Below are 16869 nucleotides of genomic sequence, written 5' to 3' on the forward strand. Positions count from 1 at the left end.
TGCTGTTTGATCCAGCAATCACACTACTGGAAATATATCCTAAGGTTTCTGAAACACCAATCAGAAAGAATATATGCACCTTTATGTTCATAGTAGCATTATTTACAACTAGAGGCCCGGTCCAGGAAATTCGTGCACGGGTGGGGGGGGGGGCGGGGGAGGAGGGGTCTCCCTCAGCCCAGCCTGCACCCTCTCCAAACTTGGATCCCTCTCACAATCCAGGACTGTGAATTGCCTAAATGCCCATCAGTAGATATGTGGATAAAAAAGCTGTGGTACATTTACACAGAGGAATAATATGTGGCTGTATAAGAGAAGGAGCTCTCACTCTTGCAACAGCGTGGATCAACCTGGAGATTATTTTGTTAAGTGAAATAAGCCAGTCCAAAAAAAAGAAAAGCCAAATATCACATGATCTCACTTATATATGGAATCTAATTAACCAAATAAACTGATGAACAAAATGGGACTAGAGGCATGGATACATGGAATAGAATGACAGATCTCAGAGGGGAGGCTAGAGGATTGGAATAGATTAACCAAAGAACATATATATGTATAAGCTTAGTCTGTGAACACAGACAAAAATGTGGTGAAGGCCTGGGGTAGGATGGGCCAGGTTGCAGGAAGGCAAAGTGGTGGAAAATGGGGGCCATCAGTAATACTGTCAACAATAAAACAAAAGAAGAGTGCTAGATAATGGAAATATACAATTTAATTATATTCTAATATGCCAATACAAATCAATTAACAATAAATGAAAACAATGATATTACTTAAATTAGCAACAAAAAAATTACCAAGGAATGAAATCCATAAGAAATGAGAACTCATATTAGGAAAAGCATGAAGCTCTTCTTGCAGACATAAACATGTTCAAATATGAAAATATTTTTGTATTCTAGCATGGAAAATGCATATCTGAAAATAAAATTGCAAGTGAAATTACAAAAAATTTTAATTGATGTTTAGAGGGGGAGGAAGAAGAGGGGGCAAGAAAAATATTGATGTGAGAGCCATCAATAAACTGCCTCTTGCACGCCCCCTACTGGGGATTGAGCCTGCAACCTAGGCATCAATCCCAGGGATCAAACCAGCAATCTTTCAGTGAATGGAATGACATGCAACCAACTGAGCCACACTGGCCAGGGCAGCAAGTGAGTTTTTAAGTGGAAATAACAAATCTAATCTTTACAAGGAGAGTCTTCCTTTTGGATAGGTGACTAGAGGCAGGCAAGTGAACTTCCACCTGGGATGGCATAGGGCTCAGAAGTAATTGAGCTGGACCAAGGACACTGACTCTTTCCTCCCGTGGTTCTCTAAGATTGTGAAGTCCTCAGGGAATAGAGTCCATGGACCAATTTGGTTAATTAAGAAGATTGTGCATTGAGTGCTCAAGGGCGTACTTCCATAAATAATTAGTCTGTGTCTCCAGCCTTTCAGCTTTCCAGTCCCTGTCTAGCTGGCCTCACACCTGTGCCTCTTCCTTTCAGAACAGTAATCTCCATCAGGAGGTCTGGCCCGAGCCTGTCTTTCTGCCAGTCCTGGGGACAGAACCTCAGCCATCATTGCTCACCAGGCAGAGGAGGACTGGCCCTCCTTGGTCATGCACCTGCAGAATGGCAGCCCAGCCCAGTGAGTGCCATGGGAGACAGTGGAGGGAGAGGGGCTGGGGGACTGTTTGCTTATTGTCAGGACAAGCAGGACATTTGGGGTAGACAGATGGTAGGGCACCAAAACGCAGTTTCTATTCCAAGCACTATGACGTTTATGTTCTTGGTTCTGGTGGGAGTCCAAGGACTTTCATTCAGAATTCTGCTTTCCTCTTACAATAGTTTTAATTCCCATAGAAATGACCCCCATGATGGTAGGAAACAGGCATCTCTAAAGTGTCTCCTAAACCCTAGCTGGTTTTGATCAGTGGATAGAGCGTTGGCCTACAGACTGAAGGGTCCTGGGTTTGATTCTAGTCAAGGGCATGTACCTTGATTGCAGGTACCCAGGCCCTGATTGGGGTATGTGCAGGAGGCAACCAATCGATGTGTCTCTCTCACATCGATGTTTCTCTCTGTCTCACCCTCTCCCTTTCAACTCTCTATAAATCAATGGAAAAAATATAAACAAACAAATAAATAACAACAACCATTTCCTAAGTACTCCAAAATCATGAGGTGTTGATGATGATAATGAGGAGGAGTAGGATGAAGACAGTAAGCCAGATATCATGAATGGTCACTGAGGACTTCCTAAGAGCCAGGCTTTGAGCTGAGTGTTGTATAGCTTGTTTCATTTCATCTGCATAATTTCTCCCCAACAAAGAGGAATGCACATGATCATCATTTTACAAATGAACAAAGGAGCACAGCATTTAAATACAACTTGCACTCGGTGATGTGGTAAAATAGGAGTGAATTGAGGTTTGAATCCAGGCATCCAGACTGTAGACACAGAACACATAACAGTATTCTCTGCTTCCAACCCAACATTTATTTAACTTGTCAGGTCACTACAGGCAGAGACCCCCTGTTCCCTGTCCTCTTTCCTTTGGGGGTTTCTAGTAGACCCCAGCAGAGAGCAATGGATGGCCCTTGCTGCACTGATGAAAAGCAGGATAGCTGAGCTCAAAGTGGGGATCATAGAAAAATTAGCAGATTATAATTTAGAGCAGATCTTGCTCCTGCCCCTGCTCTTCTTTCTCCCTCATTTCTGCACCTCAGCCCTCTCAATTTCCAGAAGAGACATACATTAAGGGTCTTGAGTTCTATTATTAGGAAACTAAAACCAGTTCAAAGATGTATCTTAGTTGTAGTTTTGGTAAAGACCCTGGGACTTCTGTGTTCATCTTTCTGAAGTGTCAGGAAAGAGAGTGAAGAAATTTATCACATGGGCAATTGGAGACAGGCAATTTAGTTTAATTTTGTCTGCTCTACTTATTATATTGTGCAATATGGGGCAAGTTCTGAGTATCTCTGAACCTCAACATTGTCATTTGTGTTGATCCCTAGTTGTCACAACTGCACTGCTGCAAGGATGAAACAATATAGTGGAAAGTACATATTGGATTATATATGTGATGAATGTATAGAGAAAGGAAAATACATTTCAAATATCATTATTAATATCAAGAGGCTAGTATTATGCACTTTGATTAAAATATCCTGTGATATGAAGGTATGAGCTTACCTGGATCTCTGACAGGTTATTTTTAAAAATATATTTCCATTGATTTCAGAGAGGAAAGAAGAGGGAGAGTTAGAAACATCAATGATGAGAGAGACTCATTGATTGGCTGTCTCCTTCACATCCCCTACTGGGGATTGAGCCCACAACCCTGGCATGTGCCCTTGACTGGAATTGAACCTGGGGCCCTTCAGTCCACAGGCTGACACTACCACTGAGCCAAAGCAGCTAGGGCTCTGACAGGTCATTTTATTTAGTCCTTGTACAGGTAGATACTGAGTGAATGGAGGGAGATGACTGAATCTCATTAATTTGTGATTCCTCAGAGCCTATCTTATCTTTGGCACAGAGTAGCCAAGAAAAACAAAAAAATCCCTGTTAAACATTAACTACATCCTTCGTTTACACCAGCACAGAGTAGGCTAAAAGGCTTCCACCCACTGGGTGCTTTTCTGCCTGTCCTTTCATCCTGTTCAGCAATATTCCATAGGACTAGAGACACGATGCAATAGGGACTATGTATATCTATGACAAGAACTTCCTAGGAACCTGTTATTTTCCTTTTATAAGACATACATCATTCAATTGCCCAAAACTTCTGGCTATTTTAAATACTGAACAATTTCAAAGTATGGGAAAGGGGAGGATCAATCTTACTCCATGGACTGAGACACTTTTAGGATTTCACATTTAGGATGCCAAGTCATTGCATGTTCAAGTCCCCTGGGACAAGGAAGGCTTTGGCCTCTCTGCCATGTAATTAAATAAAAGTCATTAGATATTTATGAGATTAAATGTATCAATAACCTGCTACTGCAAGAATAATTTAATTCTGATTAAAATGCAATAGCTGAACGTATTAATTGGCAAACTTCTGGGGGTATTAGTCTCCCCATTTCAAGGTAAAAAATGCCATCAGTGAGAGGTTGAGGTATCTGCACACACTCTAAATTTACTGTGTGAAAGATGTGGGACTCAAACTTTCATCTCCTGACTCCTGGCCCAGAACTCTCTCCCATCCACTAGACCTGAAAAAATATATTTTTTTCTCAAGTCTGTTTTGTCTAAGATGAGGAAACAGAGGCAAAATAATTGATTTCTCCTATTGGGACTCAGTGATGTCATCTGTGAATAAGGGAATGAACTAAGTGATTCATAGGGTTTCTTCTGCAATATAGTGGTTTATATGGTTTTCCATAAATAGTAATGTTTTTTTCTATCTCACTTAGGAAATCTAAGATATGCAATCATTATTTCCTCTACAATTTGAGAATTTTATGTGATCTATCATGAAATGACTATTACTAGAAAGACGTCAGGGACATCCTGGTCCTATATCTCAGCAATAAGAGCAGGTAATTGATTGTATTTTTTTTTTTATTGGAGAAAAATTTAGGCAACTAATAGTAAAATTCAATGTGTGCTGATTTTTACAATGCAGACAATTATACTTCACACATATCTGTCTTATAGACATTCTCACTTGTGTGCTTTGGACAGGTAAAATAATTTGTATAAGATTGTCATTATAATGAATTAAAAATAAAATCTATTTCTCTGTCAATATTATATATTAGCTTAAATGTTTAAACTAGATGCATGTACTTCACAGAAAGATTTATTTTTTTAATTTAGTAAATCTTTGTTGTTCAGAATATTACAATTGTTTCTCCTTTCCCCCCCCATAGCTTCCCTCCATCCAGTTCCCTCCCCATTCTCTGCCCTTACCTCCCCCCACTGTACTCATCCATAGGTGTACGATTTTTGTCCAGTCTCTTCTTGCACCTCCTATATCCCTTTCCCCCTGAGAATTATTAGACTACTCCCTTTCTATGCCCCTGATTCTATTATATCCACCAGTTTATTCTGTTCCTCAGATTTTTAATTCACTTGATTTTTAGGTTCACTTGTTGATAGATATGTATTTATTGTTCACAATTTTTATCTTTACGTGTTTCTTCTTCCTCTTCTTAAAGAATACCTTTCAGCATTTCATATAATGGTGGTGATGAACTTCTTTAGCTTTTTCTTATCAGCTTTATCTGCCCTTTAATTCTGAATGATAGCTTTGCTGGGTAGAATAATCTTGGTTGTAGGTTCTTGCTATTCATCACTTTGAATATTTCTTGCCATTCCCGTCTGGCCTGCATAGTTTTTTTTTATTTTTAGAAATCATCTGACAATCATCTGGGTGCTCCCTTGTAGGTAATTAACTGTTTTTCTCTTGCTGCTTTTAATATTCTCTCTTTGTCTTTTGCTCTTGGCATTTTAATTATGATGTGTCTTGGTGTGGTCCTCTTTGGATTCCTTTTGTTTGGGGTTCTGTGCACTTCCTGGACTTGTAAGTCTATTTCTTTCACCAGGTGGGGGAAGTTTTCAGTCATTATTTCTTCAAATAAGTTTTCAGTATCTTGCTCTCTCTCTTCTTCTGGCACCCCCATAATTCTGATGTTGGTATGCTTGAAGTTGTCCCAGAGGCTTCTTACACTATCTTCAACTTTTTGGATTCTTTTTTCTTTTCCGGTTGAATGTTTTTTGCTTCTTTGTATTTCAAATCTTTGACTTGATTCTTGCGTTCCTCTAGTCTGCTGTTGGGTCTCTGTATAATATTTTTTATTTCAGTCAGTGTATGTTTAATTTCTAGTTGGTCCTTTTTCATATCCTCGAGGATCTTGCTAAATTTATCGGCCATTTCTAGGAAATTCTTAAAAAAACTCATAACCGTGGTTTTGAATTCTATATCCAGTCATTTGTTTTCCTCCATTTCTTTCGTTTGTGATCTGTTTCTTTGGTTCCGCATTTTCACTGCTTCCCTGGGTTGGTAGGGTAGCTTTGTGTGCTCGGTTTCCTAAATGGCCCAGAGGGTCGGCATCCCCAGTTACCTGAGGTGGACACTCTTGGTGCACCCCTTTGTGGACTGTGTGTACAGCCTTGTTGTAGTTAAGTCTTGATTGTTGTTGGTATCACTGGGAGGAATTGACCTCCAGGCCAATTGGCTGTATCAGCTGTGTCTACACCAGGAGACCTTCTGTACTGGAGATAGCCTTATAGGACCAGACTTGCAAAATTGCAGAAGCCCCTATGCTCAGCTTGGATGGGTCGGAGTCTCAGGGCTGAGCAGACAGTCTTGGTTTCCCGTCAGCCCTGCCCTTGTGCGCATGCCTCCAGACCTCTGCCTTCCATGGCTCCCCTGAGTTTCCATCTGACATTCCAGATTCCCCCCGTAAGAGCATGGGGTTCAGTGCAGTCGGAACTGGGGTTCAGTGCAGTCAGGAGCTTCAGACTCCCTTCCGCTAGGGAAAGCCTGTGGCAATCTCTATAGTCAGTCTTCTCTGTGCGCACTTGCACGCGAACGCCTCCAGACCCCTGCCCACCGCGGCTCCCCCGAGTCTCTGAGTCTCCGTGTGCCTTCCTCTCTACATGACAGTCCAGATTACCCCTGTATGAGCCTGGGTTCATGGGGTTTCGGCCAGAACTGGGGTTCAGTGCAGTCGGAACTGGGGTTCAGTGCAGTCGGGGACTTCCTTCCCCCTCCTGCTAGAGAAATCCAGCCAGGCACTTGGCTGCCCTTCCTCTCTGTGCGCGTGTCTCCATACCTCAGCCCTTTCCATCTCCTCTGATTTTCTGCGAGCATTTCTCTTTCCTTCTAGTTGTAGAATTTCCACTCAGCCAGCTTTCCTGTGGTTCTGGATGATGTCCGTTCTGTCTTTTAGTTGTAGTTTTGAAATTGTTGTGCAAGGCAGCAGTTTAGGTGCTTACCTATGCCGCCATCTTGGTTTCTCTGAAGATTTAAAATATGAAGTTTCTTTTAAAAAATACCTGAAGTTTTAATGAGGACATTTCAGGGACAACAGTGTAGTATGATACTTTACAACTAAATTTTAAGGAAGACTCTTTATGAGTACAAAATCAATCCTATCATCATGGAAACATTGGTAAGAAAATATAGCCACCAAATTGACTGACAAGGTTGACTTTGTGGGACAGGTATGTAGGGGAATGGGATAGAAACAAAACTGAAATTTTATTGTTAATATTTCAAATCTCTATAAAATATAAGTTCTGAAGCAAATATTACTGAAAGGTCACACTTTAAATATGGTGAGTGGGTATAATGATAATAATAGATAACACTAATGAAACATTTGCTAAGTGCCAGGTAATATTCTAACGTAATGATTCTCAACTTTGGCTGTACATTAGAGTCACCATCAGACTCACACATAGACATACATTCTTATTTAACTGATTCTAGGCAGTAGCTAGGGCAGCAGTATATTTTAAAAGATCCATAAATAATTATAGTGGCCCATCAGAAGTGAGACTCACTGGTCTATATTGATTTAATTTAATTTTTTGCAACAACCCTATAAAGTAGGTTCCATTTTTATCCCCATTTTATAAATGTAGAAACTATCCAGGCTTTTGTTATATTATTTTCTGTGCTTTAATCTTTTGCATTTTTCTCAAATTAAATCATATTGCTACCTGCCAGGAGAAAGGGAGTTTCAAGTTGTCTTCAGGGAGCTGGTTGAAAGAGAAATGTAATTCCTGTTAGTAGGAAGGATTGACATAAAAAATTCTGAACTAGACTTAAAATGACTGAGTTTTAGACATAGCTTTGGGACTTCCCTTGGGTGTAAAACCCCAACTGTAAATAAGATGGTTGATTTGATGAGAAAAGAATGCTTCACAAATTTTAGAATTAGAAGCTTGTTTAAACAGTTTAACCTAGTCGCTACATTATGGAGAAAAGCAAAGCAAAGAGCAGTTTCAAACACAAAGACTCCCTGAGATTGTATAGTGTGATATAAATAACCTGCCTGAAAAGCATAGGTGTAGGATTAATATTTGAAAATATTTTTTTGCATCTTTAAAAAATATTTATTTATTAAATTGATTGGGGTGACATTGGTCAACATGAACATATAGGTTTCAGGTGTGGGTTTCTATGTTATAAGATCTGCATATTGCATTGTGTGCCTGTCACCCAAAGTAAAATCTTCTCCTGTCACCACATATTAGAACTCCCTTCTTCCCTACCCCCTTGTCTCTGGCAAACACCATACTGCTGTTTGTGTTCACAAGTTTTAGTTTTATATCTCACATATGAGTGAAATCATACAGATTTTAGCTTTTTCTGACTTATTTCACTTAGCATGATGTTCTCAAGGTCCATGCATGTTGTTGCAAATGGCATATTTCATTCTTTCTTATAGCTGAGTAGTGTTCTACTGTGTATATGTACCACATCTTCTTCATCCAGTCCTCTATCACGGGACACTGGTTGTTTCTATGTTTTGGCCACTGTGAGTAATTCTTCAATGAACAAAGATGGGTGTGCATATATCTTTGCAAATACATGATTTTAAGTGTTTAGTTATATACCCAGGAGAGGGATTGCTGGGTCGTATGGTAGCTCTATTCTTAATTTTTTGAGGACTGGCCATATTTGATTCGATAGTGGATGTATCAGTCTATATATGGACCTATAATTTTGTCAAAGGAGCCAGAAACACACAATGGAATAAAGATAGTTTATTCAATAAATGTTGCTGGGAAAACTGAAAAGCCACATGCAGAGGGACTGAAAATTCACCTCTCCCAAGAAGGCATACAAACAGCCAATAAATATCAAAAGATGTTCAACCTCAGTAGCAGTTAGGGAAATACAAATTAAAACAATGAGATACCACCTTACACCTGTTAGAGTGCCCATTATCAGCAGGACAAGCAATAACAAGTGTTGGAGAGGTTGTGGAAAAAGAGAACCCTCATTCACTGCTGGCGGGAATGTAGAGTGATACAATCACTATGAAAAGACTTTTAAAAGAAAACACAGCCTTAGCCGATTTGGCTCAGTGGATAGAGCGTCAGCCTGCAGACTAAAGGGTCCCAGGTTCGATTTTGGCCAAGGACATATGCTTGGGTTGCGTGCTCAATTCCCCCTTAGTAGGGGGCCTGCAGGAGGCAGCCAATCAATGATTCTCACTCATCATTGATGTTTCGCTCTCTCTCTCTCCCTTCCTCTCTGCAATCAATAAAAAATGTATTAAAAAGAAAAAAACACACATTTTTGAGTGAGCATTTATTTCCATTGAGGATGGATATTTGGGAAAACCAAATGATAATAAAAATCCAGGATGAGAACTGTCATATAAAAATCCCAACTGATTAATTACATTTGACTTTAATTTAGAATACTGGTAATGATATAAACATGTATAAATATTATAAAATAAAGATTTTTTTGGAGTAGTATTATGTAAATTAAAGCATATTTGCTTCCCAGTGTCTTTGAACCGGAGTGATTTAAATAAGATTTTATTGATTGATTTTAGAGAGAGAAGAAGGGAGAGAGCGAAACATCCATTTGTTGTTCCACTTATTTCTGCATTCATTGGTTGACTCTTATATGTCAACCAATGAATGGGGGATTGAACCTACTACTTTGGTGTATCAGGATGACTCTCTAACCAACTGAGCTACTGCCCAGTGCTAGAGTGATTTCTTTTAAGGGAGAAAGATATTTCTTATTTCATATATTTCCTTCAGGAGGAAACTAATATTTACTGTGTTCATGACTTTATTAACTCTATTAACTTTAGTGTCTCTAATGTAGGTATATATAGAAACAGGTAAATACTCAAGAAATCAATGAGGAAAAATTCCTCTGCAGAAATGCGTTTGCCACCTCTCCTTAAGTATAAATGCTTTACTTTGATTTGACTGAATACAAAGTATAGACTCAGCACTGGTTGCCTGTTTAGTTGTTTCATCACTCTAAGCATCTTTCCTTTTTTAGGAGGTGTCTCAGCCCCATGGAACTCAAGAATCTAACACGTGTCTCAGAATTCTTCCTCCTGGGTGTCTCCGATGACCTGGAACTGCAGCCTCTGCTCTTGGTGCTCTTCCTGTCCATGTACCTGGTTGCCATGTTGGGGAACATGCTCATCATCCTGACTGTCAGCTCTGACTCCCACCTGCACACCCCCATGTACTTCTTCCTCTGCAACCTGTCCTTGGCTGACATCGGTCTCATTTCTACCACTCTTCCAAAGATGATTGTGGGCATCCACACTCACAGCAGAGTCATCTCCTATGGGGGCTGCCTGACACAGATGTCTTTTGAGATCCTTTTTGCATGTATGGATGGCATGCTTTTGACTGTCATGGCCTATGACCGGTTTATGGCCATCTGTCACCCTCTGCACTACTCAGCCACCATGAACCCACGCCTCTGTTGCTTCTTAGTTTTGGTGTCATTTTTCATCAGCCTTTTGGACTCCCAGCTGCACAATTTGATTGTATTACAGTTTACCTGCTTCAAGGATGTAAAAATGTCTAATTTTTTCTGTGATCCTTCTCAACTCCTTCATCTTGCCTGCTCTGACACCATCACCAATGACATAGTCATGTATTTGTTTGGCTCCATCTTTGGTGGTGTTCCAGCCATAGGGATCTTTTGCTCTTACTATAAAATTGTTTCCTCCATTCTGAGAGTTCCATCGATAGGTGGGAAGTATAAAGCCTTCTCCACCTGTGGTTCTCACCTGTCAGTTGTTTGCTTATTTTATGGAACAGGTATTGGAAGTTACCTTGGATCAGCACTGTTGCCTTCCCCCTGGAAGGATGTGGTGGCCTCAGTCATGTACACTATAGTCACCCCCATGCTGAACCCTTTCATTTACAGCATGAGGAACAGGGACATTAAGAGTGCCCTATGGAGGCTCTACAGCAGAAGAGTCTAATGTGAATATCTCTGTAATCCCTTTGGAGTATGATTGGTAAAACTAACAAAACTAAACATGTAGTCCAGTGAATGCTCTTTCCTTGGTCACATTCTTTTTTTTGTCTCATAGTTTTCATTCCTCTCCATGCTTCACATATGAGCTTTACATTTTTTTATTTGTCTTTAATTGAATTGGCAGAGTATCCTGCGATCCTTTGTTCATCATAATAAATGAATGAGAGGTTCTCCTCATTGATTCTGATATCCAGGTGAAATGCACAATTTTCTTAGTATATACTTAAACTTTACTCCTTTCCCCATAGTTTTAGAGCACTTTCCATACAAAATTTGCATCTGTGAAATATATGTATTCAGGAAATTTCTTAGGATGAAATTCACTGGTTTTCAGTTGTTGATTTTATTGGAATGCCCTGGGTGTTCTATCAACACTGGCGACTGGGTCTGTTGGAGGAGTTCGTCAAAAAGATGTAACTGCTAGTGGATCCAAGAGCTGGATTGTGGACTCAGACTCGTAAGCCTCTCTCCTGTCCATGGTTTGTTCATTTCACTTGCCTACCCTGAGCGAGAAGCTAGCCTTAGGAGACTATCTGGATGCATATATGACTGAATGCAGTTGGATTGTCAAACCTCAGAGGGAAGGCAGGGGAAAGTGGGTGGGGGGGAGGGGGAACGTACCGGGTTGGGGGGAAAGATGAACCAATGAACTCATATGCATATATGTATAACCCATAGACACAGACAATAGGGTGGTGAAGTCTTGGGGGGTGTGTGCAATTGGGGGAAAAAGGTATATATGCAATACTTTCAACAATAAATATTTATTTTTTAAAAAGGCCTTTACTCTATGTAAATGTTTAAAATTTGGTGCATATGGAACACATTCCTACAAACGTATAATCTTCCAAAACCGAATCAGGAAAAAAAATCTGAATAGACAGATTACAAATAATGAATTGAAGCAGTAACAAAAACAAAAGAAAACCAAAACAAAACTCCCAACAAAAGATGTCTCAATAAATTTAAAAAGTTTGATATCATATCAAGCAACTTCTCTGACCATAATGGTATAAAACTTGAAATTAATCACATACACAAAAAAAGAAAAGCAAAGAAAGACATGGGATGCTAAATAATATGTTACTAAACAATGAATGGTTTAACAGTGATATCAGGGAGGAAATAAAAAGATACCTGGAAACAAACAGCAAAAGCAGTCCCAAGACATAATTCATAGCATTACAGACCTATCTCAAGAAACAAGAAATGTCTAAAATAAACAATCTAACTTTACACCTACTGGAACTAGAAAAAGAATAAAAAGCAAAGCCCAAAGCGAGTAAAAGAAAGGAAATAATATATAGTAGAGCAGAAATACATCAAATAGAGTCTAAAAAATACAAAAGATCAATGACACCAAATGCTGTTTTTCTTTAAGAGATAAACAAGATTGACAAACTTTTAATGAGACTTATCAAGAAATAAAGAGAGGACTCAAATAAAGAAAATCAGAAATTAAAGAGGAGACATAACTTACTCCACATAAATACAAGGGATTTTAAAAAAGTAGCATGAACAACTATACTGAGTGGACTGATTATTATAACCACCTGACCTTTGTAGTCAAATTAGCCGTACACTGCATCATATGGGATATGGAAGCCAAAAGCCTGTTCAAACACCTTTGCTGTCGCAGTTACCAAGATAAAACGTCTCCAATTCACCCAGGAACACAAAGATTGGACAGTTGAGCATTAGAAAAAAGTCATGTGGTCCGATGAATCACGTTTCCAGTTGCATCATGCAGATGGCAGAGTGAGAATTTCATGAAAACAGCATGAAAGCATGCACCCCATATGCACGAGTACAACCCTTCAAACTGGTTGGGGCAATTTTATGGTTTGCTTCATGTTTTCCTGGCATGCTTTATGCCCTTTAATTCATGTGGAATAACGTCTGAATAGCACAACATACCTAAGTATCGTTGCTGATCAAGTTCATCCTATCATGTTGATGGTGTATGCCAATGTAGATGGCTTCTTCCAACAAGACAATGCACCATGCCATGGTGCTCCTATTGTGCAGGAGTGGTTTCAAGAACACGAGGGAGACTTTACCTTGCTTAGTGGCCCCCACAATCACCAGATCTCAATCCAATTGAACATTTGTGGGACAAAGTTAAAAGAGCCAATAGGCAGCTGGTTCCACAACCATCAAATCTCACAGAACTGGATAGCGCTCTTCATCAGGCATGCTGTCAGATTCCTCGCATCACCTTTCAACATCTCGTGGAGTCAATGCCACGAGAAATCATGGCAGTATTGAAGGCAAATGGTGGCCCAACGAAGTACTGATGGGGTGGTCATAATAATCTGGCCACTCCCTGTATATCCCAACAAATAAAACAATCTGGATGATATGAACACATTCCTAGAAATGTACAATTTTCCAAAACTGAATTAGGAAAAAAATCTGAATAGACAGATTGCAACTAATGCAACTGAAGCAGTAACCAAAAACTCCCAACAAACAAAAGTCCTGGACCGGATTATGTCACAGGTGAATTTTACCAACCATCTAAAGAAGAACTAAAACCTATTCTCACACAATTCCAAAAAATTCAAGAAAAGAGAAGACTCCTTAGATCAGTGATGGGCAACCTTTTGAGCTTGGTGTGTCAAACTTCGCCAAAAAACTGAGCATAACTCGGGTAGTGTGTCACTTTGAGGAAAAAACTAACTCTAAGACTCTAGTCGCAAATGTTTCATCCTCAGGAGCAGCAAATGTTTCATCCTCGGCATGCGGCCACGTGTCATCAGAAATGGCTACGCGTGTCAGTGCTGACACGCGTGTCATAGGTTCGCCATCACTGCCCTAGATCATTTAAAGAGGCCAGCATTATCCTGATTCCAAATCCAGAAAAAGACTGTACAACTGTATAATGAAAATTATAGCCAATATCCCTGATGAACATAGAAGTTAAATTCCTCAACAAAATATTAGCAAATGGAATCCAGAGACACATTAAAAAGATTATGCACTCGAATTAAGTGGAATTTATTCTAGGGATGCAAGGTTGGCACAACAGTCAAAAGTCAATAAACCTGGGACATCACAGAATGAAGGATAAAAACGCATTATCATATCAATAGGTGCAGAAAAGGTATTTGATATAATGCAGCATCCTTTCATGATAAAAACTCAGTAATGTGGGAATAGAGGAAACACAACTCAGCATAATAAAGGCCATAAAAACAGAAGAAAGTTTACTGTAGCTATGTGATTGAATTGGTTGGAGCATTGTCCCATACACCAAAAGGTTGCAAGGCGGAGTCCCAGCCAGGGTACATACCTAGGGTGTGGGCTTAGTCCCCGGTCAGGGTGCATGCAGGAGGCAACCAATTGATGTGTCTCACATCAATGTCTCTCTCACTCTTTCCTGTCCCCTCTCTCTAAAATTAATAAGAGCATATCACTGGTGAGGATTTAAGAAAAAAAAAGGAAGTTATACCTCTTATGAAAGAATGGATGAACCTGGAGAGTATTTTTTTCTTTTATTTTGTGTTTATTATACATTTTTTAACCTGGAGAGTATTATGCTATGTGAAATAGGCCAGTCAGAGAAAGAAAACTACCATATTATTTCACTTACATATGTAATCTAATGATCAAAATAAAGTAACAAAATGGAAATAGATTTACAGATTCAGATGACAGACTGACAGCTGTCAGAGGGCAAGGATTTTGGGGGGGCTGGCTGAAAAAGGTGAAGGGATTAAGCATAAAAATCCCCTCATAGACACAGACAACAGAATGGTGATTACCAGAAGGAAAAGTGTGTAGGGAGCAGTAGATAAGGGTAAAGGGTTTCAGGATAAAAGGTGATGGAAGGAGACTTGACTTGGGGTTGTGAGCACACAATACAATATACATATAATGTAATATAGAATTGTACACTGAGTCCTAGCCAGTTTGGCTCAGTGGATAGAGTGTTGGCCTGCAGACTGAAAGGTCCCGGGTTTGATTCTGGTTAGGGTCACATGCCTGGGGTGTGAGCTCGATCCCCAGAAGGGGTTTGCAGGAGGCAGCCGACCAATAATTCTCATCATGGATGTTTATCTCTCTCCCTCTACCTTCCTCTCTGAATCAATAAAAATATATTTTAAAAAAAGGATTGTACAATGAAACCTATGTAATTTTTATTAATCAATGTCACCCCAATAAATTTAATTTAAAAAATAGAAAAAGGAAAGATGGGATGACTACAGCCTACATTCTGAACTCAGACATCTGTGAAACCCCCCTTAGGATTTACAAAAATTGTCAATTTCTTATATCAAAATAGATGGTTGTCTATAATACAACATGCATATATTCCACAGAAACAGTAGTACTTTGATTGTCTTTCTAAATAACAAAAGAAAAACCACATCTCAACATATAAAATCCAAAACCCCAAAGCTGGACTATGAAATAAAAGAGGAAGTTTTTCTTTAGAGACATAAATATTAAATGAGAAAATAGGAACGGTATCATATTCTTGGTATAGAAAACATAATTAACCCTGCATAGAATGGTCAATTCCATGAATGTGCAGACATACAAGTCACACATTGCTGCTTTTCAATGGAAAAAAATGTTTAAATTTATAAAATTCCTGCAACTTGGAAGTGAGAAGTACAGGGGAACTTTCTCCTGAGAAGAGGAAGGCCCCAAACCTTAAGAACTGTATCCCTTTTCCTCTTCTATTAGTGACAGCAAGTCCTCAGAGATTGGGATAACCCGGACCCATTAGACTAATTATGAGCTCTGTGCATTGAGCTCCAGGGCCATGCAGCAGTAGATAATCAGCTGTGCCTCCAGCCCTTCAGCTTCCCGTCTCAGTCCAGGGGGCTTCACATCTGAGTCTTCTCCTCTCGCATCCACTGCATCAGGAGCCCATGACTAACTCTGACGTCCTGCCAGTCTTGATGGAACCTCAACCTTCATTGCTTGCCAGGCAGGACAGGGGCAGTGGATTCCCACTCCTTGGTCAGACTCCAGCAGAGACAGAACTGCCCAGTGAGTACTGTGGAGGCGATGGATGGAGAAGGGACTGTCAGGAGCATTTCTTTTTCATCATTAGGACAAACAGGGGAGTTGGGACCATCAGCTGGGAGGGCACCAGTATGGAACGTTTCAGATATTTTTGTCCTGAATAGGGTAGAATCTGAATAGCTGGAGAGAAACATCCTAGTGACATTCATTTCTGATCCCCAGGGCCTATCCTCTGCTTAGCAGAGACAACAACAATCTGCTAAATATTGAGTAGACTCTTCATTGGGTCTTAGAAACAGAGTGTGGGTGACACGGGTTCCACAAGCCCAGTGCTTTCTTTCCAGCAATTTCCCTCCTTTTAGCAATGCCTCCTGGGGTCAGCAGAAATAAAAGTGTTTGTATGCATCTATGTCATGGATTTCCTAAGAAACCTATCCATTTCCATTTAATAGTGTCTACAACATTTAATGTAAATATTTTTACATTTTTATTGATTTCAGAGAGGAAGGGACAGGAAGAGTGAGATAGAAACCTCAATGATTAGAGAGAATCATTGATCAGCTGCCTCCTGCATGCCCTCTATTGTGGATGGAACCTGCAACCTGGGCATGTGCCTTTGACTGCAGGCAGAAGCTCTAGACACTAAGCCAAACTGGCTAGGGCCTTTTGTTTTTGTTTTTGTTTTGGTAATCCTCCCCAGGGGACATTTTCCTATTGACCTTTTATAGAGAGTGGAAGAGAGAGGGAAAGACGGAAACATTTATGTGAGAGAAACACATTGATTGATTGCCTCCTTCATGCACCCTGTCCAGGCCCTGGGCCCAGGGAGGAGCCTGCAACCAGGATACATGCCCTTGACCGGAATTGAACCTGGGACCCTTCAGTCAGCAGGCCTTTACTGA

The 16869-nt window shown here is 39.9% G+C and overlaps 1 protein-coding gene across 1 annotated transcript; it reads left to right on the plus strand.

Moving 5' to 3' along the window:
• Positions 1-10001: 10001 nt before the first annotated feature.
• Positions 10002-10931, plus strand: LOC307098925 (olfactory receptor 7E24-like; the record flags this gene model as incomplete). Its single annotated transcript, XM_079770062.1, has 1 exon — positions 10002-10931. One exon carries the CDS (start codon positions 10002-10004, stop codon positions 10929-10931), a length of 930 nt encoding a protein of 309 aa, XP_079626188.1.
• Positions 10932-16869: the final 5938 nt, after the last annotated feature.

This window comes from Cnephaeus nilssonii (genome assembly GCF_951640355.1).
Source record: "Cnephaeus nilssonii genome assembly, chromosome: 5".
In the NCBI taxonomy this organism is placed as follows: Eukaryota; Metazoa; Chordata; class Mammalia; order Chiroptera; family Vespertilionidae; genus Cnephaeus; species Cnephaeus nilssonii.